This window comes from Symsagittifera roscoffensis, chromosome 9 (assembly GCF_963678635.1).
Source record: "Symsagittifera roscoffensis chromosome 9, txSymRosc1.1, whole genome shotgun sequence".
Lineage (NCBI taxonomy): Eukaryota > Metazoa > Xenacoelomorpha > Acoela > Convolutidae > Symsagittifera > Symsagittifera roscoffensis.
In genome coordinates, this window is record NC_087070.1 from 54,423,152 (window position 1) to 54,450,270 (window position 27,119).

General features: G+C 44.7%; 2 protein-coding genes across 3 annotated transcripts in view; both read left to right on the forward strand.

Annotated features, from left to right (window-relative positions):
• Positions 1-27,119, forward strand: part of LOC134853847 (dihydrolipoyl dehydrogenase, mitochondrial-like) — a 138,288-nt gene that overhangs the window by 109,926 nt on the left and 1,243 nt on the right. Inside the window, exons 1-5 of one of the 2 annotated variants that reach the window (XM_063869791.1) lie at positions 977-986; positions 23,794-24,001; positions 24,749-24,982; positions 25,212-25,917; positions 26,345-26,529. In XM_063869791.1, coding sequence (XP_063725861.1) covers positions 23,804-24,001; positions 24,749-24,982; positions 25,212-25,917; positions 26,345-26,529 — 1,323 coding nt within the window. In that variant the 5' untranslated portion in view covers positions 977-986; positions 23,794-23,803. Of the gene's footprint in view, positions 1-976; positions 987-23,793; positions 24,002-24,748; positions 24,983-25,211; positions 25,918-26,344; positions 26,530-27,119 lie in introns of those variants that run through there. The other variant, XM_063869790.1, reaches the window with a different exon arrangement.
• On the forward strand, positions 16,659-17,845 carry LOC134854302 (ATP synthase subunit O, mitochondrial-like). Its single transcript, XM_063870503.1, has 3 exons — positions 16,659-16,879; positions 17,146-17,398; positions 17,616-17,845. Exons 1-3 carry the CDS (start codon positions 16,680-16,682, stop codon positions 17,778-17,780), a joined length of 618 nt encoding a protein of 205 aa, XP_063726573.1. The 5' UTR covers positions 16,659-16,679; the 3' UTR covers positions 17,781-17,845.

A 27,119-nucleotide genomic window follows, 5' to 3' on the forward strand; every position in this document is an offset into this window, starting at 1 on the left:
TGAAGCTTATGGTCCACACGAGGTGATGCTAAATATAGACGGGATCAACATCTACACCAAGACAATGATAACATGTGACGAAGACCTAATTGGGCAAATCTACGTAGGGAAAGAAGAGTTGAAAGTGAGATCGATTGGACACTGCGCCATGCTTGAAGAAGATGCAATGCACATCGGGACGGAGGCAGATGTGACAGGGCACGTGCTAGATATAAGTGGCAAAAAGACTCAATTGCGTAGGTTACTGGATACGGGAGCAGTCTTGAGCGTCATACCAATCGAAACTTGGGAGAAGATGGGCTTTGACAAAGGTGACTTGATAGACTCGAGAATACGGTTGTCAGCTGCAAACAAAGGGGCCCTTCGGATGCTGGGCAGGACGCCGATAATAGCCCTCAACTTGGGGGAACGTAACCTGTGGATGAGCTTTATCGTGGTAGAAAACCTAGATGAATCTGACCAATTCATTTTGGGCAGAGACTTCATCAGGAATTTCGACGTAACGATTGATCTAAATAGCGCAATGTTCAGGATACGGAACCCGGATAGGAGGTACGCAATAAAACCGGTAAATTTAATAATGGCAAATGAAAACAAAGCACCGGTGTTCTTGAGTAGGAGGGTGAGGCTAAAAGCTAGTGAAGCGGCAATCGTAAGTTTGAGGATGAAAAATTACAATGAACTAAGTGACAACAAGCAAGTGTGTATAGTTCCGAATCCTAATAGTCAAAGTGCTGCTGTTTTAGGAAGATCATTTTCGATAACGAAGAGCGACCTCTGCGTCAGTGTCTTGTTGAATACCCTTGATATACCGATCACGATACAGAGAGGGAGGAAACTGGGATATGCTTTACCGGTTAAAACTCGATATGAAACAATTGAGAACTCAAAACAAAATGAAGTTGTTGATTGTCCCAATCACAGGGACAAAATTTGTATCTTGAGACGATTGCAGGAAATAAAAGATTCTTCAGGTCTTATTAAATCACTTAAGTCATAAACGGATGATGGGCTGTCGAGCTGTTCGAACTTTCCAGAGCGACCCACACTAGATGAAATGCAAAATGAAAAACCGGTCCTGCCGGAGATTAAACATTTGAGGGGCAAACTGAAAGATGAACAGCTCGAAGCCATCAAGGACGTACTAGAGCGGAACGAGGAAGTTTTTTCGAGGCATAAGGCGGATATCGGGTGTTGTAATTTCGTTGAGCATGAAATAGAACTTGAGGAAAACGCGGTACCACACAGGGAGGGGGCGAGGCGCATGATCCCACACAAATCGGACGCGTGTAGAAAAGAGATCGAGACGTTACTAGAGTATGACATGATAGAACCATCCAAGTCACCGTGGGCGTGTGGAGTAGTGATGGCCAAAAAGAAAGGCGACCAGTTGAGGTTTTGTTGTGACTTTCGATACCTGAACTCCGTCACGGTGAAGGATGCCTATCCCATACTTAGGATTGATGAGAGCCTCTCGAAGTTAGGTGATGCAAAATTTTTTACGACTCTTGATTTAGGCTCGGCCTTTTGGCAAGTACCACTAAGGAAGCAGGACAGGGACAAGACAAGGTTTGCCTGCGAGCTGGGTCTGTTTCAATGGAAACGGATGCCGTTTGGACTTTGCAATGCCACAGCCACGTTTCAGCGGTTGATGGCACACGCGCTGATAGGCGTAACGAAGAAGTATGGCAACCTGGTAATGTGCTACGTGGATGACGTGGTAATAGCGACGCCAACACTGGAAGACCACATTGAGAGACTAGACGAAGTGTTTGCATGCATGAAGAGGTCGGGGCTAAAGTGTAAACCATCAAAGTGCGAGATACTCAAGGACTCAATAAAATACTTGGGCAGGATGGTAGACAAGCACGGCATCAGACCTGATACGGACGCCGTGGAAGCAGTCCTGACCTGGAAATCACCGAAGACAGAGCACCAGTTGATGAGCTTCCTGGGTTTCGCTAATTATTATAGAGAGTTCATCAAAGGCTATGCAGACAAGGTATACCCGATGCAACAATTAATGAGACACAAGGGCAAGAAGTTCACGTGGAACAACGCAGCAGAAGAGTCACTCCAGAGAATAAAGAAAGAGCTATGTGAGGCACCAGTACTGGGTATGCCGACTGAGAAAGGGATGTACGTGCTGGACACGGATGCGTCGGTAGTCGCGATTTCTGGGATTCTCCACCAAGAACAAGAATGGAATGGGAAGACAGTCTTGAGACCAATAGCGTACGGGAGCAAAGTCCTGAGTGACACGAAAATGAAGTACGGAGCACCGAAAGCGGAGATGTTCGCGGTGGTTACTTTTGTCGAGAAATACAGGGCATACCTGGGCAGTGAGCCATTCAAGTTGCGAGTCGACAACAGAGCACTGAGCTGGCTGAAAACGTACTCAATGGACCAAAGTTACATTGGGAGGTGGATAGTTCGCCTAGACGGATACAACATGATAATTGAGCACAGAACGCGAGATAAACATCAGAATGCCGACAGCTTGAGTAAGAAGACGGAGTTCTATGAGAGACAAGAGCAAAGAGAAGCAGACAGACCTGAAATCAAAGATGGCTTCTCATTTATGGACAAGGAAACGTACGACAGTCTTCCACTCACGAGATGGCTGGACAAGTCAGGCAAACCGATAGAAGATCATCCTGAATTGCCTAAAGAGCCTCCAGAGAAGACCATCTTGAAGAAGAGCAAGGGGATTCCGATTGAGATTATACTCAAGTCGAAGATCGTGAGGGAGACGCTCAAGGCAAAAGGCTATGATCTTAACCAAGTGGAAGCAGGAACTGCACAGATAGATGATGACTTAATGAGGTTGCTCGAGAAACTATCAGATGATAAGCCCGTGATCCAAGAGAAGGGTCAAGAGAAACCGGAATTCGCTATACTTCGGAGAAAAGAGACAGTGAACGATACTGACTCATCAAGAGGAAGCGTCACTGACAGCAAAGACGTCGTGCGGTCACTAGTTGACAAAATCTCCGAAGACATTCTGGAGCAGACCAAGGTTAGGAAAAAGAAAGTGACGTTCAAAGAAGATACTGAACACCTGGGACTAGGTCAAGAGTCCGGGGAGTGTTCCAGGTTCACGGAAGAAGGAACCGGAGAAGGAAAATTGTCCGGGGAGCGTGAAGGATGGGATGAAGACTCGGATGGGAGCAAGACCAAGACAGTCTGTGCATGATATTGGCGGAAGAGAAGACAAGGCACCACGACAGGGAGTTACAGACGGATCCATCTTCAGGAACATACAACATGGACATACAGGAGATGCGAGGTGGTGAGGAACTTGAGAAAATTGCGGTTGCGAGGAAACCATTCAGGGAACTATCATGCAACTCAAATATCAGAACGAATCTGGTGCCAGAAGATGATATCAAAATCGTGAAAAGGATGATATGCGTGAAACTGAGTGATGACATCCACAACCCTGGTGAGATGAATGGACAAATCATGGCGCTAAAGGAGCATGTCAAGGCGAGATATAGGCTGTCAGACCTAATAAGAGCCCAGAAGAATGACAAAATGACAAGTAACCTCTCCAAATGGATCCAGTCGGGGGTCAAGGAGAAGGGAGAACTTGAGGAAGACAGCTACAAGATCTTGAGCCAGTTCTACAAAGAAAAGAAAGACTTACTTTATCACACAGCTGAGGGGGTGGTAGCGTGTAAGAGGAGAGATGAGGAAAAGATATTACACAAACACAACCTCATCATACTACCACAATTGTACCAGACGGAGGTGCTTTTCAGATCACACGACCAGATGGGCCACCAGGGGATAGACAAAGTACAACAAAGGATACTTCACAGGTTTGATTGGCCAGGAATGAGAAAAGCTTGCGAGAGATGGGTGAATGCCTGCCTGGCATGTCTCCAGGTAAAAGACCCAAGGAAGATGAAGTTTCCACTCAAGTCAGTTGAGAGCTCAGAGTTCAATGAAGTGGTGCAGATAGACCATCAAAAAATTTGCATGACAGAGTCGGGATATAATCAGATACTGGTTATAATAGATCACTTCACAAAGTTGGCGGAAGCGGTTCCGTGCCAGACAACCTCGGCCGAAGAGACATGTGATCATCTGATAACGCATTGGATATCGCGGTATGGTTGTCCAATGACTTTCCAGTCGGACAACGGCAAAGCATTTTGTGGGGGACTTGACAAAAGAATTGATGAAGAGATCGCACATTGCTCAAGCACACTGGACGACTTATCATCCACAGACCAATGGGTTGGTAGAGAGACAAAACAGGACACTGGTCAACATGTTAAGGGTGTACTGCTCAAGATACATGACGGACTGGGACAATTACCTGCCACAGGTAGTAGGAGCCTACAACAGTACACAGCACTCAACTACGGGCATCAGTCCTTTCATGATGTTGACGGGCAGGGAGAGAGCAATGCCTCTGACATTCTTTTACCCGGAATACGAGGGGAAAAGGACGTCGCCTCAGGCATACGTGAAAGAAGCGATCAAAAGACAACAGGAGTTGAACGAGCTATGCAGGAGGAACACGGCGCAAGCGCAAATGAGGCAACGCAGGAAATACGACGAAAAAATATTAAGAGCAAAGCCATATGAAGTGGGCCAATACGTGTGGGTCTTCCAAAATGTAATACCGCCCAGGGGAACAAAGAAACTACTCAAGAAGTGGAGGGGACCATTCATGATAACGGAGGTTCATCAACAAGGACGGTTCTATCGCTTGAGTACTGGGCGAGCGGCACATTATGAAAATCTGAAGCCTCACGTCCCGTCCCCAGAGGATTGGTGCATACCGAAGGACATGGAGGGTCTTGAGTACCTGGTGGTAGAGCCAGCGTGTGAAGTGAATGAGAAAGGCACTCGAGAGAAAAATGATGGTAATGAGAATTTGAGTTTGGACGACAATGAAAAGATAGGAGTGGAGTCTGATGCAGGATCATTTGTAGAAGAAGACTGGAACGACCCGGAGCAAGACGAGGTGCCGAAGTGGATGGAGCCGGATCGACCAACACCACCGGAAACCAGGACTGGCAATCGTAAACGCACCGGCATGAGGTACAACAGGTACGGGGATGACTTCTTGATCGATAAGATACAGCCAGACAAATTGGGCGAGGAATTACTGAAGGCAGGCGAACTGGAAGCCGGAGAGGAATGGCAGGTCATTGACGATGGTGGTCATTATCCGCAGGATGATTACTCGACGCCAGAATTAGAAACAGATCTCGAACAGAGTGAGATAGAGAGGAGGGAGAACACGAACTTGAGGATTCTAGAGTGGATGCGTGATGTCAAAGACGAGAGCCGCGAAGGACAAAGCATTCAGCAAGTCGATGTATCAGCAGCAAATTACATGAAGACAGAGGACCCTCTTTTCGGATGGACGGCAACAGACAGGCCACTGGACATTCCTCAGGACAATTCAGACCCGACAACATCGACGGGGACGTCGATAAATATTTTTGTCCGGGGAGTGGGGGTAGGACTTAACCACACCGAAAATTTGATGATAAAGAAGCTCAAGGAAGTGAGAGAAACGAGCGAATTGGAACTGGAGGAAGAAGAGCCAGAGCCTACTATAGGTCGGAATTTCAAAACGAAATTCGAAATACCCAATGAATACTCGGAGAACATCATGATAACGGATAGCGACTTCATCCTGTCAAACAGGACCAGCGCGATCTGCATCACGGCGGACATGAGTTTCAAATCAAGATTGGAAGCTGACTTCAAAAGAGAGTACCAGAATGTAGAGTTTCTGTTCAGACAGAGACCAGGACTGGGAGGGATGGCAGCGCTTCCACCGTCAGTGGCACAAGTCCCGGACAAATATCTGTGCTTCCTAGTAACGAGGGTCAATGACAGGAACACAATTGATCCCGAACACGTGATATTGGCACTAACAAGATTACGAGACTTCATGATTGAAAGAGGGATAACAGAGGTCTCAATGCCGGTGTATGACCCAAACAGGGGCAAACTGAGCCCAAGGGAATTCTACGCTATCCTACATGTGGTCTATGCAGGAACTGAGATAATGGTGTATCTTCATAAGAAGTACTACTTGAGCATCGCCTGAGTCGGGTACACGGGGGTATCGAGTCGGGTGTGAGGGAGGAGTCTTGAGTTAGGTACTGGGGTGCGGCGCAGGTAAAGGGATCTTAAGATGTGATTGGCATGACAATTAAAATTTTAAAAAAGAAAGGAATTAACGGGGCTAAAACATAAAATGAATCTGCATGCTTTTAAGGAAAATCCAATTGAATTGTTTTAAGTGAAATGAGAATGATAAGATTTTAACCATACTGGTAGAAGGGGGGTCTCTAGGTTAGGAACGTGATATGTTAAGTTTTAATATGCTTTCTGTTTTCAGATCAAGTTTGAAAAACAAAGTTGAAAATCCAACTATACTCAAGCGAGAAACAGAAAGAGAAATCTTGATTGAACTCGCGATAATCCGCACCTACAGCAAGTATTTGCAAGGGAACATTTCTAGAGAATTCTTGAGTTGGGTAATACTTAAGTCGGTTAGGTAATTCTTGAGCTGGTTAACATATACCTATATACATCCCGAAGTCACGAAGAATCGCAGACCGATTCTGGAATTCCATGCCTGCGGCCCTGAAGAAGCCCACTCTTGATGAGCTGTACAGACGCCTGAGGGACCTGGACTATACCCAGATAGACGAGAGAATGGCAGTAATGCTGAATGCCATCCTCCAGTTGGAAGACCAGGGTGAGTGCAGGGAGTCTGCAACGGAGGCTGTCTTGATGATCGGGTACACCACCGAGGGTATATCAAACCAAGAACAGACCAGATGGTTGTCTTGGAACGTGGATGGAGGAGTAAGGGGCTTTGACTTGGCAAGGAATCCCGGCCTGAGTAACAACACTGAATATGGCGCAGGGGAGTTCCCACTACCGGCTAGGCCAACAGCAAGATCTACAAGCCAGGGCTCGAGTAGGGTGCCGTCGATGACGCGAGCGCAACAGACGACCGAAGCATATCCGGATCTGGGTGTTCTAAAGAAAGAGCTCGAGAAGGCGCAGAAGGAAAGGAACAAGGCGAACCTCGATCGGGATCAGGCGAAGCTGGATCGGGAGAAGATTCAGCTGGAGAGAGACCAGGCAGTCAACGAGCGAGATCAGACTCTGAGGTTACTTGAGATGCTAAAAGTTGAACATCAGCAGGAACTAAGGATGCGGGAGAGCGCCGCGAATCGTAATCAACTGAAGTCGGAGTTGGAGAGAATAGAACAGCGACAACGTGAGCTTGACGCACAGAAGGGAGCCAGGCCAAAGGAGCGAGTAGTGACCAGCTCGAGGCCAGAGTCGCGCATGGAGGTGGATGAAGCTCCCAGGGCAAGAGGACGGTTCAACCTTGACCGCGAGGCCAGAGAACACATGAGTGAAGGGTTGGAAGTCTGGATACCGAATGACGCAACGCTTTCCTTGCGTAGCCTAGAGACACAACCTGTACGTCCACTAATGGGTGTGGTGCTGCCGGGATATACCCCAACCTCGACCTCGAGCGACAGTCAGGTGAGTGGCGGCTCATCGCGCCTGAAAGAGCTAGGCGAGAAATTACAGCAGAAAAACCGTGAAAGATCGGCAAGACCGGAGCTTCCCCCAACTTGGAGGGAACAGCCGGTCAGGAGCGTCGTGATCTCGAGTTATAAGAAAAATACAGAGGGGAGGTACCACAGGCACAATTGACTGGATTGGAGTGCGGAACAGGGAGCCAGGAGGGACTGCTTCCATGATGCGGCCTGGGTGGAGTATCTCGCGCCACCTCGTGTGCCAGAGGGTGCAGTTCACCTAATCATAGGGGACAGCCTGGTGCGGGTGTTGACCCGGATCCAGTCGCATTGGCAGACAGGAATCTTGAGTTTCGCTGGAGCTGCCACGCCACAGATGTTGGCAACACTGGACATGCTAGGGATGACTAAAGTGTATACGGTGACCCTGATGATCGGGACCAACGATGTGTCAAGGGGAGAAGCGAGGAAAATAACGAGGCTGTACGACAAGATGAGCTGCCTTCTTGAGGAGCTGAGGATCCAGATGGACCCCGTCCTGCTGACGGTATGCACGGTCCCCTACAACATGATGTTTGATCAGCACGCCTTGGAGATGAACGAGAAGGTGCGGAACCTAAACAAGGTGATCCGAGACATACACCGGAAGAGTGTGCTTCCTGTCAGACTGTTGGACGTAGCGGAGCGCATGGAGAAAAAGGGATTCCCTGAAGACACCTCCAATGATGGAATCCATTTCGATAGGCCAAGGGGAGCGGAGTGGCTGAACGACGTCTTTCAGGAACACGTAAACACGCTAGAGTCGGATCTGCTAGAGACAGCCCAATTCACATTAGGACCACCTCCGAACCCACCATTCCTTGCCTCAAGGGCCTTGTCTGGTCGCTTGGGAACGAGAGTTGACACTAGAGACGGTTCGAGGAGCAACCAGACCCGATTGCAGAGTGCCACGCCAATGGAGTCTGAGGAGGTGACGTCATCAACACCTCCAGGCTCGGCGATATCCTCAGTGGTAGTGGCAGAGAACAAGCGGGAAAAGAGGTCTATAGAGACCGCTCGCTTGAGATATCCTGAGAAGGTGAAAGAACTGGACCTAGAGAGTTTGGAATGCAGGCGAGAATTGGCGGAAACCCTGGGGATTGAACGAGTGTCGCACGAGGATTTGAATAGACATCATTGCGTGGACTGGTTGAAAGCTCATGAGGCGCACTTCTCGAGAACGAAATTGATGGAGACCACAGACCTGACTGGAATTCCCACAAAAGCGATCATGGGACCCATTAACTACCGACCTCTCAAGCTGCTGGGGAGTCCTGGACTTATAACAGAACCTCCCAAGCACCGAACGAGCATCGCCAGGATCAGGTTGGCGACCCCGGCACAGTTGAAAGTGGTAGACAAACTACTCAATCCAGGGTCGATGGAATTGCCGGATGCCGCTTACGAAGGCTCGAAATTGGCGGAAGATCCCAGGTACGGGAAGCCCTGTGGCAGCACCCAGCTGGCCAAAACCCTGGCAGTTTATGATAGAGCAGATCCGGCTGCTGCGAGAGTAGTCATTGTGGCGGGGTCGGATTTCGAAGGAACGTCTCCCAAGTTGTTCTGGCCGGAGACTCTGATATACTCTTTGCCAGGAGCTGAATTAAATCAGATGTTAACTCTGGTGGTGGCAATAAAGTCGGAGATGCCCTGTGAACCTGAGCTGCTATTGTTTGCAGGAATGAATGATCACCTGCACGCGGTGGGACTTCATGAGCAACTGAAGGGCGATGAAAATCCGCCATCGAGGAAGATATGGGAAGCCATTCAGGCGTTGTTTGCGGCGATGAATGAAGTGCAAGAGAATGTTGTCTCGAGATTTGGGTCCAAGACGAAGGTGGTGTTTACCACATCCCCTGGATACGCGAATATGCCACTCGCCCTACAACTCGTGTACGCGGTCTTGATCCTGATAGCAGAAGGGAATGAATGGCGGATTCTAATGGCAGCCCCCAATCGGGAGTTGGAGCCATCGAACCTGAGGCTTCGCAAGTCAGAATTGGCGGCGGCATGGGCGGACATATCTCATGCACTGAGGGGCTTTTATGGACTAGCCGACATCCTGATCGTATTAGATGAAGTGCTCTTGCTAGAGATATCGAACTTTGCCAGGCAACTCAAGTTCAGCCCAGTCATCAGAGACGATCACCCGGCGATAAGCCAATTGACGGCCAGTTTGTGGTTTCGGAGTATGGACGTGAAGATCACAAACTCCACCAGCAAGTCTAGAGGTCCCAGTAACGAGAGAAGAAATGTGGCCGAGACGGAGAAGCAATTAGAATCGATGAAATATCGATTGACTCAAGAGAATGGCTGGTGGCCATTTTTGACACCAAGGCTGGAGAACGCCACGAACAAGACGAGCGAGGAAGCACCACCCCTCGTGAAACAAGTCTGGAGTTTTCTGGAGAAACAACTGGAGCTGGCCGAAACAAGAGACATGACGGTGGCTAGATTTGTCTCGGCCGCCAATGAAGTGACGATTGGAGGGTTCTGGAGAGAGCACGCCAAGGGTGAATTGAGGACTAGGAGGGATTATGAGTTTCTCAAGTTCTTGAGTCCTTGCTGGGAGAAGGAATTCATGGCAGGAATGTTCGGCACCACGGCGACTATCTTTGGAGCCTTCGTGCAGGAGATACTGGGCATGCCCATCAGTCTGCTCTTGGCTTTGTATTTGGTTTACCCCAGATACTTGTTCAACATGGGCCCAGCATACATGTTTAGTCGAGGAGTGGAGACACTTCGAGTCGATGGGTACCTGGCACTATTACTCTTAACCCATGGGGAATTGGTGTCGTTTCATCGATTAATGGAATATGGAGAGCCTCTGTCTATGGGGAGAGTCCACTCGAGCATTGAAACCAGCTCCTACAAGTGTGCCGCAGGGTTGAAGACGTTGTTAGTGCAATACCTCATGATGCCGAATCGGCACATGACGGGTGAAGATGAGAATCCAACCTCGAGAGAAGAATGGAAGAAGACGAATAGAGGGATGCCTCTGCTGACGGACCTTTGCCTGGCAATGAGGTCGGACCCAATGGGGATAATCCGGGGCCTAGAGGAGGTGGTGACCTGCATTTATGGTCCAGCAGTGACGTACGCGTTCCCAGACCCCCTGGTGACAACGTATCGTCACTCTGTAACGCACTTGAGTCTTATCAGTATACTGGATGGGACGGCGTTAAATTGGTGTCAGCAGGAGGTGCTCAGAGAGCGAATGAGCAACACGGTACTCATTGGAAAGGTGAAAGATGCCGAGCTAATAGTGTACAACTTCAGGGGGCAAATGCAATGTAGAATGGGAGGCAAGCGAGAGGGTCCCATCGAAATGTATCCCAAATTCTGGAACTTGAACCCATTGACGGCAGACGGACGAAAAATCTTGAGAATTCCTGCCTGGAAGGAGTGCTTTGCACTGGTAAAGAGGGAGCTGGAAACCATAATGGAGAAAGAAATCCTCCCAGCCACCATGCCTGAGTTCCCAATAGTCAGGAGGATGACCTTAGGAATGAACAGTCCCTTGGTAGTTCCCTCCATAATGGCGAGGATGACGACGGAGGAAATGCAGAAGGATTTCACTGATGGCTGGGACCCCCTGTTCATCGGCTACACGGCGGCGGTCTACTTCCATACTAGCGAGGCGAAGGTAAATTCGTGGACGACGCGAGCGAAAAAGATGAGGGGTTCGCAGCCCCCCGGATATGAGGTGCGAAAGGTCTTGAGAGCTCTTGAGCAGGAGGGACTTGAGAACATGCTACCCATATGGGATGATGGCAGGATGATCGTGATGGAGGGGCACGTCGCATTGGTGGACGACATGAAATTTGCAACGAGAAAATACAGGGCACCCTATGGCTTAGAACAGGTGGAAGTGAGACAGGAGGGAAAAGAACTAGATGCAGCAGGTCAACTGCACGTAGCCCTGACGGAGTACAAGAAATTGGACCCTACGACACCATCTCCACTGTCAGTGGACACGCCTGGAGACAAGAGGAGTGGACCCGTCGAGGACCGGTTTAAGAAAATTCTCGAGAGAAGGAGACATGAGTCAGAAGAAGAGAGTATGGATGAAACTCTCAGTGAAGCCGGTGAAGACATGGAAGTGGGGAATACACCTGAACCAGGGCCATCAGGGGAGGAGCTCACCACTCAAGAGCTGTTGAAAGACTTGAGCGAGGAGAATTGGGCAGATACTGCCACCCCACCTCTGGATCCGTCCCCCCGGAAGAATCTGGAATTGCCATTGGCAAATGAGACCTTCAATATGGGGATGATACTCTTGAGCTCGGAGGAAAGGGAAAGGAACACTTTCGAAGGGAACAGGGACATATTCCTGGGGTCTCTGAAGAACGATGCTTGGCAGGAGTTCTTGGAAGAATTCAATCAAGAAGTGGGCAGCGAGACGACGCTGGACAAGTTCAAGGAGGAACTGTGGGACACAGTCGTAAGATTTGGAGAACCGCTTCTGATAGGAACGGGCCTGGATGAGAAGGCGAGAAAAGAGCTGCTGAGCAAGCTGGTAGAGCTGAGGAATTCACGATCGAAGACTAGAGAAGAAAAATGTGAGGACAGCTCTACTCTGAAACAAAAAACTGTAGATAAAATAGTTAATGATATAAAAAGGGATAAGGTTGGGACTAGTAATATGATTAAAAGTACTAATATCCTTAAGGCTCGAGCAGGGGGAAGGCAAGAGTTGGAAGGGTTGGAGGTAGACAGAGAGGTCGAATCAGTGATGATAGCCACAACACCCTCAAGCAGAGATGTGAAGACTCGCAAGAGGAAGAGAGAAGTGGAGGGATTGGGTAGTCCTTCAGTGGATGCTGTTTCGGAAGGAAACTTGAGAGAGACGGCGCCCATGGTTTTGGCTCGATGCAAGACGGCGGCATACAAGAGCAGCTCGGAGCTCAGAAGACCACTTGAAGTAGAGAGGGAAATAGAGGTTTCCACCAGTTCGACATCGGAGGAAGACTTCAAGCCTCAGAAGATAAACGTGAAGAGAAGTTCAACGAACGGACAGACATGGGAAGTAGATGTCGGCAAAGAATGGATCTCGAAGGCACACCAGGCCACGGGCAAGCGAGTGACAAGTGATCCATTGGAGAGGAACAAGACGAGGAACACCTCCCGGACGTGGTGGGTGGCCCTCGAGACATTGAAGGAAATGGAGGACTGCTTGAAGAAATTGGACAGTGGAGTAGCTCGCAAGCGACGCAATTGGGCCACCCAGCAAAAGGCCGAGGTTAATAAAATAGAAGTGGCGAATCAGCTGAAGAGGTCCTGGCAGAACTTGTTGAAGGATCATTTTGAAGAGGCAATGAGGACATCCTCATCAGCACCACCATTAATGGCGAATCCCTTCGTTAGAACTGCAGGACAATTAATGTTCACCTGGAGTCTGGTGGGAATAGAATTGGAGACATTGACCTCGTATGATAGACTGAAGTTGGGAAGCAAAAAGCTAGATGTGTATCAAGCATTGATGCAACACGTGGCTAGGGACAATTCAGGCTTGAGCCTGGCTAGGAGGAAGGATGCCACATGTTTCTTGAGATGGATAATGTCAATGATGTCTGATAGTACCATCTTGGCATGCCACCAGAGAGCAAGCGGAAGTAAAACCGTGGAAAAAAGAGTCTCAACGATCATCTTAAACGTGTATCAGAGTACTGGTATAGAAAAAGAAGATGGTTCCAGACTGTCCCTAGAGAACCACAGAAAGCTGGACGAGGTACGGAGATTTTATGATAAGAAGTTCGAAGAAGAGCATGATGTTCACCGTAACCTGGCCTCGTCAGAGCAGTACTCGAGACCCAGCGAGAAGGGGAAATACCAATACGTGTCAGGAGTGATGGGAATAGCCTACAACCCCTTCTTAGACTCGGAAACTGGAGGCGCCCACAGAAACCATGAGGTAGCGGAGCTACTGAAGTTTTGGACAGAAAGAATAATGGAAATAGACGCGGTGGAAAAAGAGGGGCCGAGCTTGGGCCTGATTCTTGAGAAAACACCAGAGGTGGTAAGCATACCGCGCTCAAACAAGAGAGTTGAAGTGAACATGGGCGATGGAAATGGCTTGTTAACCACGAACTTGGGAGTGGTATGGAAGCTACTAAGACCCTCCTGGTGTCCACATCCCCACGCGAGTCTGATCGAGGAAACCACCGAGCGAGTGAGGTTAGCACCAACGGAAGATGAAGATCTGGCAAAGTTGAGTGTGCTGCATAAGCTAATCTCACCTCAGATGCAAGAGCCAAGCGAAAAGACGAACAAACCCGGGTCAGCGAAGAAAATGGAGCCGGGTAGTTGTCTGGATTCGACGTGTGGAAACGGGGAGCACACCTGCGATGGACGGTCATGCGTCAGAATACTGTCCTTTCAAAAAGAAGACCTGGTCACTTGGTTCGAAGACATCACAGAAAGGGAGAGAAGTGAAGTGCAAATAGTAGCGGAGTGTTACGCGAGAACCACGGTGAATATAGCGACAGCTCTCGGATTTTTCTCGAGAATGTGTAGTTTGCAGTCATTGGAAAGACTAGAGTCTGAACACCATTGGGTGACGACGTTGAGCGTAGAATCATGGCCTGGGGTGTTGCAGGTGACTCAAAAACACATCCGGAGCTGGAAAGTTGGTCTTGAGGCAGAAATGGGGTTTCCCATGAGCGAAGCTTATGGCCTGCCATTGAACGCAAAATCCCTGATAGGGTCAATGATGGCCAACTTGTGCGGAAGTCACTACCCACTGCACATGGCGATGGTGGAAGCATCCAGCCAGAGAGTAATGGTGGACAAGGCCTTCTCAGTGCCCAAGTGCGTGAGGTTGGCTAGGATATCGCATCACTCGCACAAGTTGTTGAGAAAAATCAGAGGGACAGTACCAAAAGAATTGAGAGATGACTTGAGTGAAATCTGGGGAGAAGAACTTTTGAAGTTGGAGAGAGAGAACACAAGCGATCACGAGAGACAAAGCGTGATCGGGAAACCTGTGGGAAGTGCTCCAAACCTGGAAGATAACGACACGATGCATGAGAAAATGATGGAGCTTGAGCCTCTCTTGGAAGCCTCGGGGGAGCGTAACATCAGGAACATTGAAATCACCCATGGAGAATGCCCATGCCACTGTTTGGCGCAAACGGTGTGGTATCCAGATCACAAGAACCTTTGCCTGGTGTGGGATATGGAGGAAATCCGGTCGATCGGACTACCGGATCACCGACAGAAGGTGACGCTCTTGGTAGTGAGTACGATGTTGGCTCTGAGATGGATGGAGAAGTTTCGGGAAGCGGGGACGTCAACGGCTGAGTCAGTATACGCGATAGACTACAGTAGGAGACTCGAGTTGTTTGAGACTGCGTGCAAGGTATTCGCCATACCAACGGAAGTCAGACATGTCTGGAGCCGTTTGAGGTACTTCCCATGGTTTCGGGCGACGCTGACGTCTTGGTTGTACATGACAACGAAAGATCACATGAGAAAACATCAAAAGGAGTATCGACAGTTCCAGGCCGAGATTGGGCCGGAAACTTTCAAGAGACCCCTGTTAACCCATCGTAATGCAATCACGACAGGATGGAAGAGAGTGGGTAAAATGTCTAGAGACAATACCAAGGCGAGGGAATCGATACTAGAGGAGGACCTGGCGAAGAACGTGAGCTTGAGCCTGCACAACTCCTTCTGTTTGAACCGGGAATCTAGGGTGAAGGCACTACCCAACCAGGCAAAGAGGTTGCAAGAGCAAAGAGAATGGATGCGATCCTACGAACAGCTGAAGGCTTGGGAGGAGATTGTGATTAGCTCCGATGATGAAGAGGAACTGTTGAGACAGTTTGCCGTATCTAGTGTGCAGATTTTGATTGCTGTTTAGCGATAGTGTGAAAATTTTACTTGGCTGTGAATTTTGGGGTGTAGATAAGCTTAAGTCTGCTGCAAATTTCTGTAAATGACCACTGGCACTGTATCTTGAGTAACACTCGGTTTTCTGGGACTCACTGGCAGAAGACAGCACGCGATGAGGACATCGATCTCGAGTCCGGGGAGTATGTGCCAGTCGGTCATATTTGGAAGTTTGACCTTGAGAAAAGCAAGAGCACTTGATTTTGGGGTGAAATTAAGTTTTTCAAAATTTCGAATGGAGCATGTCATGCACGATTTTCTCGCGATAACTGAAAGTCAAAAAAGAGAAGTCAGAACAATCGAGTGACAATCGCGGGAAAGTTGCTAGGAAAATCAGTGGGAAATTGCTATTCGCAATTTCAGTAGCGATAATAATCTAGAGTAGAGCTGTCCCATCTAGAAGAGAGACGAGCGCATCCCCACGAACTGGATTGTTGTGATTGGAGTATTATTCTAAACTGGACTAGAGTGAACCTTCGGTGGAAAGGTGGACAGCTAGAGTGTCCCAATGGTTCACGAGAACTGACATTCTAGAGTACAAACTTGCTCTTGTTATTAAAACTGACAAACATTAAACTCATTTTAGTTACATTATTTAATTCTCGAGTTGATTACCGACTTGATTACTCCCAGTTCTTGAGCGTGCTACAATGTGAGTACTAATTTAAATTTCTAGAGTGTGTTTTATAATTGTTATGTTGAGGTAAGGCGAGTTTTAGGTTGATCCATCTGAAATGGATCAAAGTTCCACTGTCTAATAAAAAGTAACTTAACGGATTGTTCCGACCCGGTTTTTAACGGCGTTCATGTATTTTGGGTATCTAGAGACCTGAGTATGGGGACGTCATTAATTCTAGAGTGGGGGGATATTTTAGTAGTAGCCTTTAAGCTGTAACGGGTCGTGGTCTCGTGTCACAAGCGAACCGAATTGGCTCCGACTGATTTGAGGTGGAAAAACACAAGAGATAGTGTCCCTGACTCTTGAGCCAATAGTTATAGGGCCTATTTTTCTTAAGCCTCATGTGTGACTGCAGTAGACGAATGTTACACTAATTTCTCAATCATTGTCTTCTCAATCTTATTGGCTTGATTCCCAACCATCTGATTCTTCACTTTTATTCGCATTATACTTGAGTTTTATGGGTGGTTTTTACTAAAGATTATCTAGCTGCGTCGCAAAGAAAAATATTTCCATTTTCAGTGAAAATGCTTCGAGCTCATACCTCAACGAAATCCGCGATAAGAACTGCTGCTGCTCAGGTAAAGCCGCCGGTAAAGTTGTACAGCACCGAGGGACGGTATGCAACAGCACTTTATACTGTGGCTGCTGGTCAGCAGAAACTGGCAGACGCCGAGAAAGACATGAAAGTGATCAAGAAGTTGCTGGAGACGAATAAAGATTTCAAGTATGAAACAATACCCATACAGTAGCTTGTTACAATTTTTAGAGCCTGAATCGAAAAGCCAATCGGTGCTTGAAAGGTTTTAAAAGTGAATACAAAAGTTAGCTTAGTCTTAGGAAATATTGTTTTGTCGATGATGCTTTAATGTAACTGAATTGATGAGATAGGAATATCTAAGCAATAAAACTGTAAGCAGAATAGATTAACATGTTTGAGCTTAATTTCGTTTTGAGGACCAAACGCTCAAGGCAATGTCTGAGATGTTTCAGGGGATTTGTGAACAGCCCTCTCGTAAATCGCATCGAAAAGCGCAAAATCATGAGCGAAGTTCTGTCGAAAATCAGCGTTGGTCCGCTGACCACAAATCTTTTTGACACGCTTGCCGAAAATAATAGATTGTCGATGACGGACAACGTGGTTAAATCTTTCGAAGAGCTGATGACCGCTCACAAGGGAGAAATTGTTGGAAAAGTCACAACTGCCGCAGCCATGGATCCATCAACTGAACAAGAAGTTAAAAAGGTGAATCAAACTTCATGAACTCTAAATGATCTATGAAACATTTAAAACTGAGAAGCATATTTCATGAATTAATTCAAGTGCTCGAAACGGCTCTCGATCAACCGTTTTTTTTTCTGTTTAATTTTAAATTTCATATGTCTGGTTTTTGAACATTGCTCCTTCTATTGCAGGAGCAGTAATAGCTTGTGCGGCTTGAAGTCAACAGCTGTTTTTTCAGGTTTTGCAGAGTTTCCTGAAGAAAGACCAGACTATGCAAATAGAGACGGCCGTTGACCCAACCATCGGAGGAGGTATGATAGTGCAAGTCGGCGATAAATACATAGACATGTCTGTAGCCACCAAGAAGAGGAAATTGGACGAGCTGCTAGAAATGCCAGTCTAATTGTATTGTTATATAAACAACTCTTTATGCGCGCACTGATTAAGAAAATTAATAATTTTACGTGATATTTTATTTTTTGAGGAGATGAAGACAAAGAGAATTATGAATGCATTTGTAGAGAACCATAGGAGGCCCAAAAAATTGAACTTGGTTTTGGAATTGACGTTTTTTTTACACAAGCGTGAATTGTTTGATAGTACGACTCCAAATTTTTAATTACTTTTGGATTGAGTAGTTTTTTTTGGAAAACACTTTTTCTGCATTGCATTGGCAGATTGATAGCATGTGTTTTCCGCTTCATAATTGGCTAATATTTTTGTGCTTTAAGTGTCATTAGCACAATTGAGTAGGGCAGTTGATTTGGGTGGGCAAAGATTGTAGTTCGATTTACGTAGAGGTCATTTATTTTTCTCAGTTAGATTTCCATAGAGGGCATTTATTTTTCAGAATTCATTCATATTTTTCTAGCCTTCACCGCTTTTGTTTTTTACCTTTAAAAAGCTAGTTCTTAACTTTTTGTCGCTTGTGTTTCCAAGGATCGCCTTCACTTCTTTAGAAGTTTATGTTGTTGAATGACTTTCAATTTAAACTATATAATACCCTCTGAGAAATTGGTGCTGGCATGCAAATCGATCGTAGGGGCGAATTACTAATCGAACCATCTAGTAGCTGGTTTCCTCCGAAGTTCTTCTCGAGATAGCAAATGTTTCTGGCGTGCGATTTTTAGCAAGCGCTATCAAATCGTAACAGATTTTTTTCGCTAATTTTCTTCTAATTCAGGCAATTTGATAATGGTTGGAAATCATTTTGATATGAAAATTTAGCAGCAATGGTTTTGTATTAATTGTTTCGACCATTTGAAAAATGAAAAGGAACTAGGTATTCGGGTGTGATTTAGTTTTTTCTTTATTTTGATTTCCACGCTAAATCAGGTACCACAAATAATCATCGGAGATTGTTGATTGATATATCATATTAAGCCCCTACAGTCGCCATTGAAATATTGGATTTTTGTTCTATTTCCGAGCGAAAATGATGAGAGAGCCGGCTTAAAACAGAAATGAAATACGACCTTAGACCATTTTATTTTTCATTCCTTGAGTAACTAGAAAGAAGTCAATACACTTGAACATTTTCCCAAATCAAATTGGTTGAAACCTCCTTTTAATCTAATTGTAAAATTTGAAAAAAAAAACTGATTTTTCCTGTTCTTTTTTTTATTACACTAGCAAGCTTGCGAGCGCAGTGTATTAGTACGAATTTTCTTTTTTTCTAACCTAACTCGCAAATAAGAGTGTTAATTGGAAGTGGAAAGTGTTCACTTAATTGGCGCCATTTTGCTATAATCGCGATATGTATTATTGGAAATTTCATAGCATCTGTTCTCTGCTTTATATGGGTCTAGTGTGTGTGATTTTCTAAGCATCCGTGGCTGAGTGGTTTCTGCTTGAAACTTATAATCTCTAGGTCGCAGATTGAATTGGAGATGTTGCCGAGTTTTTACTAATTCGAGGTTTATTTCTACTTTTTCATATTGCACTTTATAGAGCTGCTTTTTGTCGGGTTCTCGCTAATGTTTGCGAAGCGTAGCTTCGCCTCTGTGTAAATGATACCTTCGCTGGGTTTGAATTTGTCAGATGATCTTATAGTTATCATTTATATAAGAAAAAGGCTGGACCATGCCTACTTTTGATGAATTTCGTCGTTAAATAAAAAGTTGAAATATGTAGCAATTTCTGAACGCTCGAAGACATGCACATTTTTTTGTATCTAAACAATCCAAAAATTGTACATCACTTAGGCCCCTTCCAACCCTTCTGGCACAAATAAAGAAGCTCAGCATAGAAAGATTTTCAGCTACCCCGCATGTCATTTAAGAATTACGAGTGTACACAGTGTTTGCTGCCACCTCGGCGGGTGTGTTCACCAGGCGTGCACTTCGTTGCGTACATCCTCGAAGTGGTTCAGAGTTTCAACTGTAACATTGTTAAACCTGCAATTCCAGCAAACCTTCATATTAACAAACCCATTATCCCAAAACTGCAACAACTTGATAAAGACAACCAAGAGTCACCACAACAAACATTCAGAAGATCGCACCCAAGAACACCCTCTAAAACCGCCCGTAAATAACCAAGCAATAACCAAGATCCCAGTTTCAAAATTCCGAAGCTGAATGCTAATGGCTTTCGCCTGAAGTTAGATTACTCTGTTTACTTCCTGGCGGTAAAAAATATATCAGTGGCAGCCATGCAAGAAGCAAACCTAACCAACATTTCAATCGGTAAACCACCACTTCTCTTAAATTACCCAAAATTCAGATATGTCTTAAAGGAGAAGATAGATGGTGGATTAGCAGTCCTGTTTTTATAAAATCGTTCAATAACTGCACTTGATAGTAGAAATGAATTGTCTACATTCTGAAATTGAGGGATGCAATATTGAGATGGGTTATTTACACATAAACCTAATCAAAATCGGTGTCTCATCAACCAGTTCACATGATAGAATAGTGTACCTAAAAATATCATCAACTTTGGCTCTCGGAGCCAACTGAAAACGATAGAGAAATGGCTTCGATCATTTTGTACTGAATGAAAACCAACCAACTAGATTATGGTGCTTTTGTGAAAGTGCGAAAGATAACAGTTTAGCAGCAAGTTTCTCCTCTGCGATCAAGGGTGTCACATATATGCGGCGCATATTTCCGCATATATCCGCATATTTAGGGTGACCTCAGAACCCGCATATAACCAGCGCATATGACGCAATGATCCCGCATATCGGTTTGTTTACTCACTATTACAAGTAATTAACCTTTCAGATGTTGTTTGCTTGCCGCACTTGACAACTGCTGGAACCGTCTACCGCCATTTGCAGCTCAAAGACGTTACTGTACTTTGTTGAAATGTCGGCTTCTGACAGTGAACAAAGCTCAGTACCCCAAGAATATACGAACCGTCTACCGCCATTTGCAGCTCAAAGACGTTACTGTACTTTGTTGAAATGTCGGCTTCTGACAGTGAACAAAGCTCAGTACCCCAAGAATATACGAAAACTCGGGTTGAAAAAGCGCAAAAAGCAAAATCGAAAGCTGTTCACTCTTCGAAACTGTCGGCAAAGCAACGATTACGACAAGGCAACAATTCCGAGCACTTTTATGTGGATGGTGACACTTTATTTTGCAAAACCTGTGCCGTGTCTATTGATTATAGCCGACAGTCATGCCTGGAACAGCATCTAAAGACACAATTACACGAGAAAAACGCCAAGTCAGAAGTTCCAGCCAAGAAACAGAAAACGCTTACGACAACTCTTCCAGTTGAGAATACCGCAAAACTTGCAAAACTTAAGGTTGTTACCGATTACGTCCGGGTTTTAGTGAGTACCAATACCCCATTCAATACTGTTGATAACGAAGTTTTTCGAGAATTCTGCAAGAAGCATATTGTTGGAGGGGGTTCAATTCCCAAAAGAACAGGACTTGCTCGGTACTTGGACGATTTGTATGCCGTAGAAGTTTACAAACTCAAAGAATTTTTTAAGGGTATGTTTTTCAATCGACTTTGGCACAAAGTGCGTTTATTTATCCGCAACTGGAATGTTTACTGGTGATGTTGGAAAGTCAGAGAGATTTTGGAGATTTTGAAATATTCCCTTTTCCCGATGAATTTTTCCAGAATGCACCCAGTGCGCTGCTTAGTCAATTTGTGAGAAAAGTATCGAAATCTGCCGAAGCTGCTCTCAATAAGTTATCGAAATACTTTGACAGTGAAACTGGCATCCATCCCGCTATCCGGTTTCTGCAAGATGTTCGGTTTTTTAACCCTGTTACATCTTTGGAATTTGAAGAAAAACCTGATCTCACCATACCTGGTTTTAACGACATACCAGCAGGAGAACTCTTATTATATCGTGAGAAAGCCAGAAAGTTCACTTTCGGAAAAATCAATGATTCTTCAACTAAAGTTAAACAACTTGAAGAGAAGATTATGTGTCTGCGTGATTTTTGGTTGGCGAATGAGGAGGTGCTTCCCACTCTTTCAGCCCTAGTACTTTGCTATGGGTTCCTGTTTTCAACATCTGCTGACGTTGAACGTACATTTTCCAAGTACAACAGCTTGCTCGCAGATGACCGAAAATCACTCTCAGACGAGTCTCTCAAGAAAATTTTGTTCCTGTTTTATAACTTGAACTGAATTGAACTTCTTGGATTACCTTTTTTTTCCGCATATTGTCGAGATATTGCCGCATATTTGGAAAAAACTGTTTGCATATTTGAGCAAAAAAATCCGCATATATGTGACACCCTTGTCTGCGATGAATATCCTGGAAAATCTGGAAAACTTAAACCTACTGTGGCTGAAAAAAATCACAGCAACATAAAACACCTCCTCGACGAAGCCACGAGCTGCTCTCTATTTAACTTTAAGCATGCTTTGAAAAAGATTCAACCGACAGAAGTGACTAACTATGTTAATTGCATTCCTGCTGCGCTGCTGATATAGGTCCCGCTTCAACGGCTACTTGTCGAAAATTAATACAGACCCCAACAAAATCTGCGCTAGTTTTTTTTATTTAATCATCATGACGTACTAAACCTGTTCAACTGCTCGGCCAAACCAACAGCACCAACAATAGACGACATGTCGGACCATCCGCTTCAAATCTAATATCTGGGTGGGAGGGATTTTTCTACCCCTAGAACTGGAATACGCAATTCGAAACTGCCCACCAAAGCCGAGCTTGGGAATTTTATTCGACTTTCTTTATCAAAAACCACTCCGTTTGAACAAGACATTTCTCAGTGCTGGAGAAAGGGGGCTTTCCTAATTTCGGCGAATCCTGGGATGGTCACAATCACTGTTTTACAGGCGAAAGGACGCTCAAATCAATCTCCACAGCTGAGAATTGCGGAGTACCGAAAACAGGCGTGAATTACTAGTTGGAGTTGCAGACAAACCGATATATGTGAGCAGCTATCAACAGTAACACCAACAACGAGAGAATTCATGAATAAAATTCAGTTGTGTAAACAAAGTTATTTTTCATAACTAGTCGAGCATCAGGTTTGCCCGTGGAAATATCGTGATTATGTTGACCCCTCGTTTCAAAAAAGTTTTCTCCATCCGTAGTTGCTGTTGCGCGGCATTTATGGGTTTGGTACTTCGAGCAGTTCCAATTTGTTGTTGTCTTAATTTTGCGTTTAAGGTAATACTCGTGGCCTGATACCACTAGCATTTGTTTGTCTTTCGAAGATAAAGTAAAATGGAATGACGCTTCAAACATTATATCTGATCTGATAGAGTGGTATAACAATGGTTAAAGAAATAGGCAGTATGATTTTTTTTAAAACTCACAAACGTCTTTTGTTGCCTTCAATTAGCACCATGTAGGTTATCTCTGTTTTAAACGCGTGAGTGAGGGATTATTTCTCTAACTAATCGAAATGCAATTAGTTTTGAAATGCTAGAGGCATCAAGTGAATTAAGATTAGCTTTTCAGGCCTCAATTAGTAAGCTTAATTGGACTACTCCTGTACTTATAAAAAGGACTTAATTAAAACAAATTATCGTCATTAAAAGGGGGTTAAATTGTTGTGGGGTTATCATGTTGGTGTTATAATATAGGGGGTGTAAACAGAGGGGGTTAAATATCGTAGGGTTAAAGAGTGAGACACCTTTTTTCATAGTTTTTTTTAGCTGCACGCCATTTCCATAATTTTAATTTCCTTGTAAATTGAAACAAACTGATTTTTTAAATCAATTAACATGATCTTTTTCGTCAGTTAAGTTCTGTTTTGCCGGATTTCATGAATTACTGGCAAATGAGTATTGGAAGGTTGTATTGCCAAGACTGCAAGTAAATTAATCCTGAATTTATTTCGATAGTGACCGTGACCAATGCTCATGAACAATAAGGAGTTTTCTAAAAAAAATCATTTTTTTTGTATCAAATTTATCTTATTCTATCTAATTAAGTTAAATTAAATGTTTACTCTGAGGATGATTGCAGATTTAGATATGATTAACTCTCACAAGTTTCTTAGACTACGTGTCTGCAATAATCACTCTCTTGTCAGTCAATCCCCCTCCGCGTCTATCTTCTTGAGGTCACTCAGAAGCGCCTCCTCGTCAGGTGAACAGCAGGACCTTGTGGTCATCGGATCTGGCCCGGGAGGTTATGTCGCCGCAATTAAAGCTGCCCAGCTGGGCCTCAAGGTTCGAAATTTTCACATTCAATTGATTTCAGTACTTTGAAACAATGAGGGAACCATTTAGAGCCCAAAAGAGACGTTGCCATAAATTACACTTTCAGCTATGAACATATTTTTTTTGGCACGAAAATTTTAGTTCAGACTTGATTTTTAAAACCCACCGATGATCCGGGGTGACCACCTGGTCCCTTTAAAAAACAGGTTTTTAAAGTCGCTTTTTGGTGCTTTTTTTGAAATTTGGTCATTCCAGGATTTGAGCAGAGCTCACAATTTGGACATAAATGGCAGACCTAACTAAAAGTCAACAAATTCCCCATCTCGTTGAAAATGCTGACTGTGTTTGTTGTGAGAGCAATAAGAATTTCTTTGGGCATGCAATTTTTATCAATTTAAGTCAGTGTGCGTTTATTCTCGAAAAGAGTGACGACCACCTTGTAACGACCACCAGGGCCTGAAACGCACGTTTATGCATGTCTCAGGTCTTCCCCTACCATATTTTGATAATAAAACCAAAATCTGTTAAATTGTTAAACTACCGTTGGATCAACTGTATGCGAAATAATTCAATTCTTCAAAACTATGATGCTATTAATATGTCCAATTGAGACACATCGTTAATGCTTAAGCATCCGCTCAGGCGTATAATGTAAGACTAAGATGAAATTTATTTTTGCTTTTTTAGATCGCGCTTTTTTCAGTTATCTTTTCGGAATGCTTTTTCATGAACTATTTATTGGCTGCTATGTTTCAGACAACCTGTGTTGAGAAAGGGAAGACGCTCGGGGGCACCTGTTTAAACGTGGGTTGTATCCCCTCCAAGTCCCTTCTGAACAACTCCCACTACTACCACATGGCACACAGTGGGGACCTGGCCAAGAGGGGCATCAATATGGGGGGAGAAGTGACCCTAGATTTGCCCAAAATGATGCAGCAGAAGTCAGATGCAGTCACTGCACTCACATCCGGAATCGACTACTTGTTCAAAGTAAAAAGAATGCCACCTCAGAATTGTATTTATTTCAAATGACTTCTCACTGCTTCAATTTGATTGGGTGAAAGTAATCAAAACCAAAAGGGAGCCACTATTGTCTCAGAGATTTTTTTCATACAATAGAAAAGACTCTAATTATGTTCACTTAATTGAAAATGCTCCTAATATCTTTACAAAATGAAGTGGTCGAAACGAAAAAAAAAAAGTTTAATTACTCGTTTAGGCTAATGGAGTAACGCGGACAAATGGCTTCGGATACATCAAATCTGCCAACGAAGTGCAAGTCACGGCCGAAGACGGATCCGTGTCCACAATTCCCACCAAAAACATCCTCATCGCCACAGGCTCCGAAGTGACGCCTTTTCCAGGAATCGAAATAGACGAGAAAAAAATCATATCTTCCACCGGAGCTCTTTCTCTGGACGAAGTGCCGAAAGAAATGATCCTTATTGGAGCCGGAGTGATAGGTTTGGAACTGGGCTCAGTATGGACACGTTTGGGATCCAAGGTAACTGCGCTTGAGTTCCTAGGACATGTCGGAGGCATGGGAATCGATATGGAAATTTCAAAGACCTTTCAAAGATTGCTGACCAAACAGGGCATGAAGTTCAAAATGAACACGAAAGTCACAAGTGCTGCTATTGGCTCCAATGGAAAAGTGTCCGTTTCAGCTGAAGATAAAAAGGGAAAAAGTGAAACGATAGAGTGCGATACATTACTAGTTTGCGTGGGTCGCAGACCCTATACAGAGAAACTTGGCTTGGAAAATATCGGAGTCGGTCTAGACAACAAAGGAAGAGTGAATGTAAACTCGGCCTTCCAGACTTCAGTTCCCAACGTCTATGCCATTGGAGATGTTATAACGGGACCCATGCTCGCACATAAAGCGGAAGACGAAGGAATCGTTTGTGTAGAGAGTATAGCATCAGGTGAGTCAATGATCTTATGAAAGTTATTTAATGGACAACTTGGAATGTTAGTCGCGTCTTTTCTGTTATACGGCCCAAAATTATTAGACTGTTAGTTGAGCTTCTGTTTTTATTGAAATCCTTAATTTATTGTCGCTGATATGAATTGCAACCAATAAGATTTGAGCATTGTGATCAAGTTTTGAAATTAGCAAAATGATCAGTTTTTGGGCCTTATAATGGAAAAGACCCTATTAATCTTCTATTTACCCTTCGGAAACACAAAATAAGGCTTTTTGCTCAAAAACGTAAGATTGCGTGCAGAATTATGGTTGTCTTTATATTTCGTATTGCAAATACTGTCTAAAGATGGTTGTTTTAGACTATGAACAATTAATAGACTATGCTTCTCAAAAATCCAGCTAAAGGTATTGTTTTGGGTTTGCAGGAACGAAACCGCATATAAATTACGACGCAGTGCCGTCTGTGATCTACACGCACCCGGAAGTGGCGTGGGTGGGGAAAAACGAGGAAGACTTGAAGAATTTGAAGATAGAGTACTCGGTGGGAAAGTTCCCCTTCTCCGCCAACAGCAGAGCCAAATGCAACGACGACACAGACGGACTAGTCAAGGTTCACGCTCATTTTTAATTTATTTCAGTTTTGTTCATGCTACGCTTGCGAGAGCTAGTGTCTTGTAATCGGCAACAAGACTTATTACTTTAATTAACTTAGGTTACAAACGTGTAAGAACTCGGCCTTGCTTGATTTAGAAACATCAGATACTTTCATACAGCTTGGCTTTAAGTGTAGCGAGAAAGCGCCTGTATGATGTACCAAGGGTATGGGGCTCGAGTCCCGCCCGTACTATGTTAAGAGTTAATGAACGCAGGGAAGACTCTAATATAGGACTTAGTGATTTTCTTGTTAGTTTTTTTCAGAAAATTTATTTAAAAATATAAAAAGACGAATCCAGTTGTCTCAAACGGGGTTAATTTTTATCAAAAAAGTGCCAATCATAAATTGTTCTTGAAATTCAGAGAGCCTCAAGGGCAAGCTTTTGAAACAGTGAATCGCAATCGGGTACTAAAAACATTTCTTAAAATTGTGTAAAAACTTGACCTTGCTTTATGAAGCATCAGTTACTTTTGAAGAGCCTGAATGTGTCGGTTTATTGGCTTTCTAATAGCTATCGCTTTCGGCTTAATTTTTGTTCTGTTTTT

Coding starts and splice junctions, on each gene's coding strand:
- LOC134854302 (XM_063870503.1), top strand. CDS start 16,680: ATGCTTCGAGCTCATACCTCAACGAAATCCGCGATAAGAACTGCTGCT. Junction 16,880..17,145: donor GAGACGAATAAAGATTTCAA/GTATGAAACAAT, acceptor GAGATGTTTCAG/GGGATTTGTGAACAGCCCTC. Junction 17,399..17,615: donor CTGAACAAGAAGTTAAAAAG/GTGAATCAAACT, acceptor CTGTTTTTTCAG/GTTTTGCAGAGTTTCCTGAA.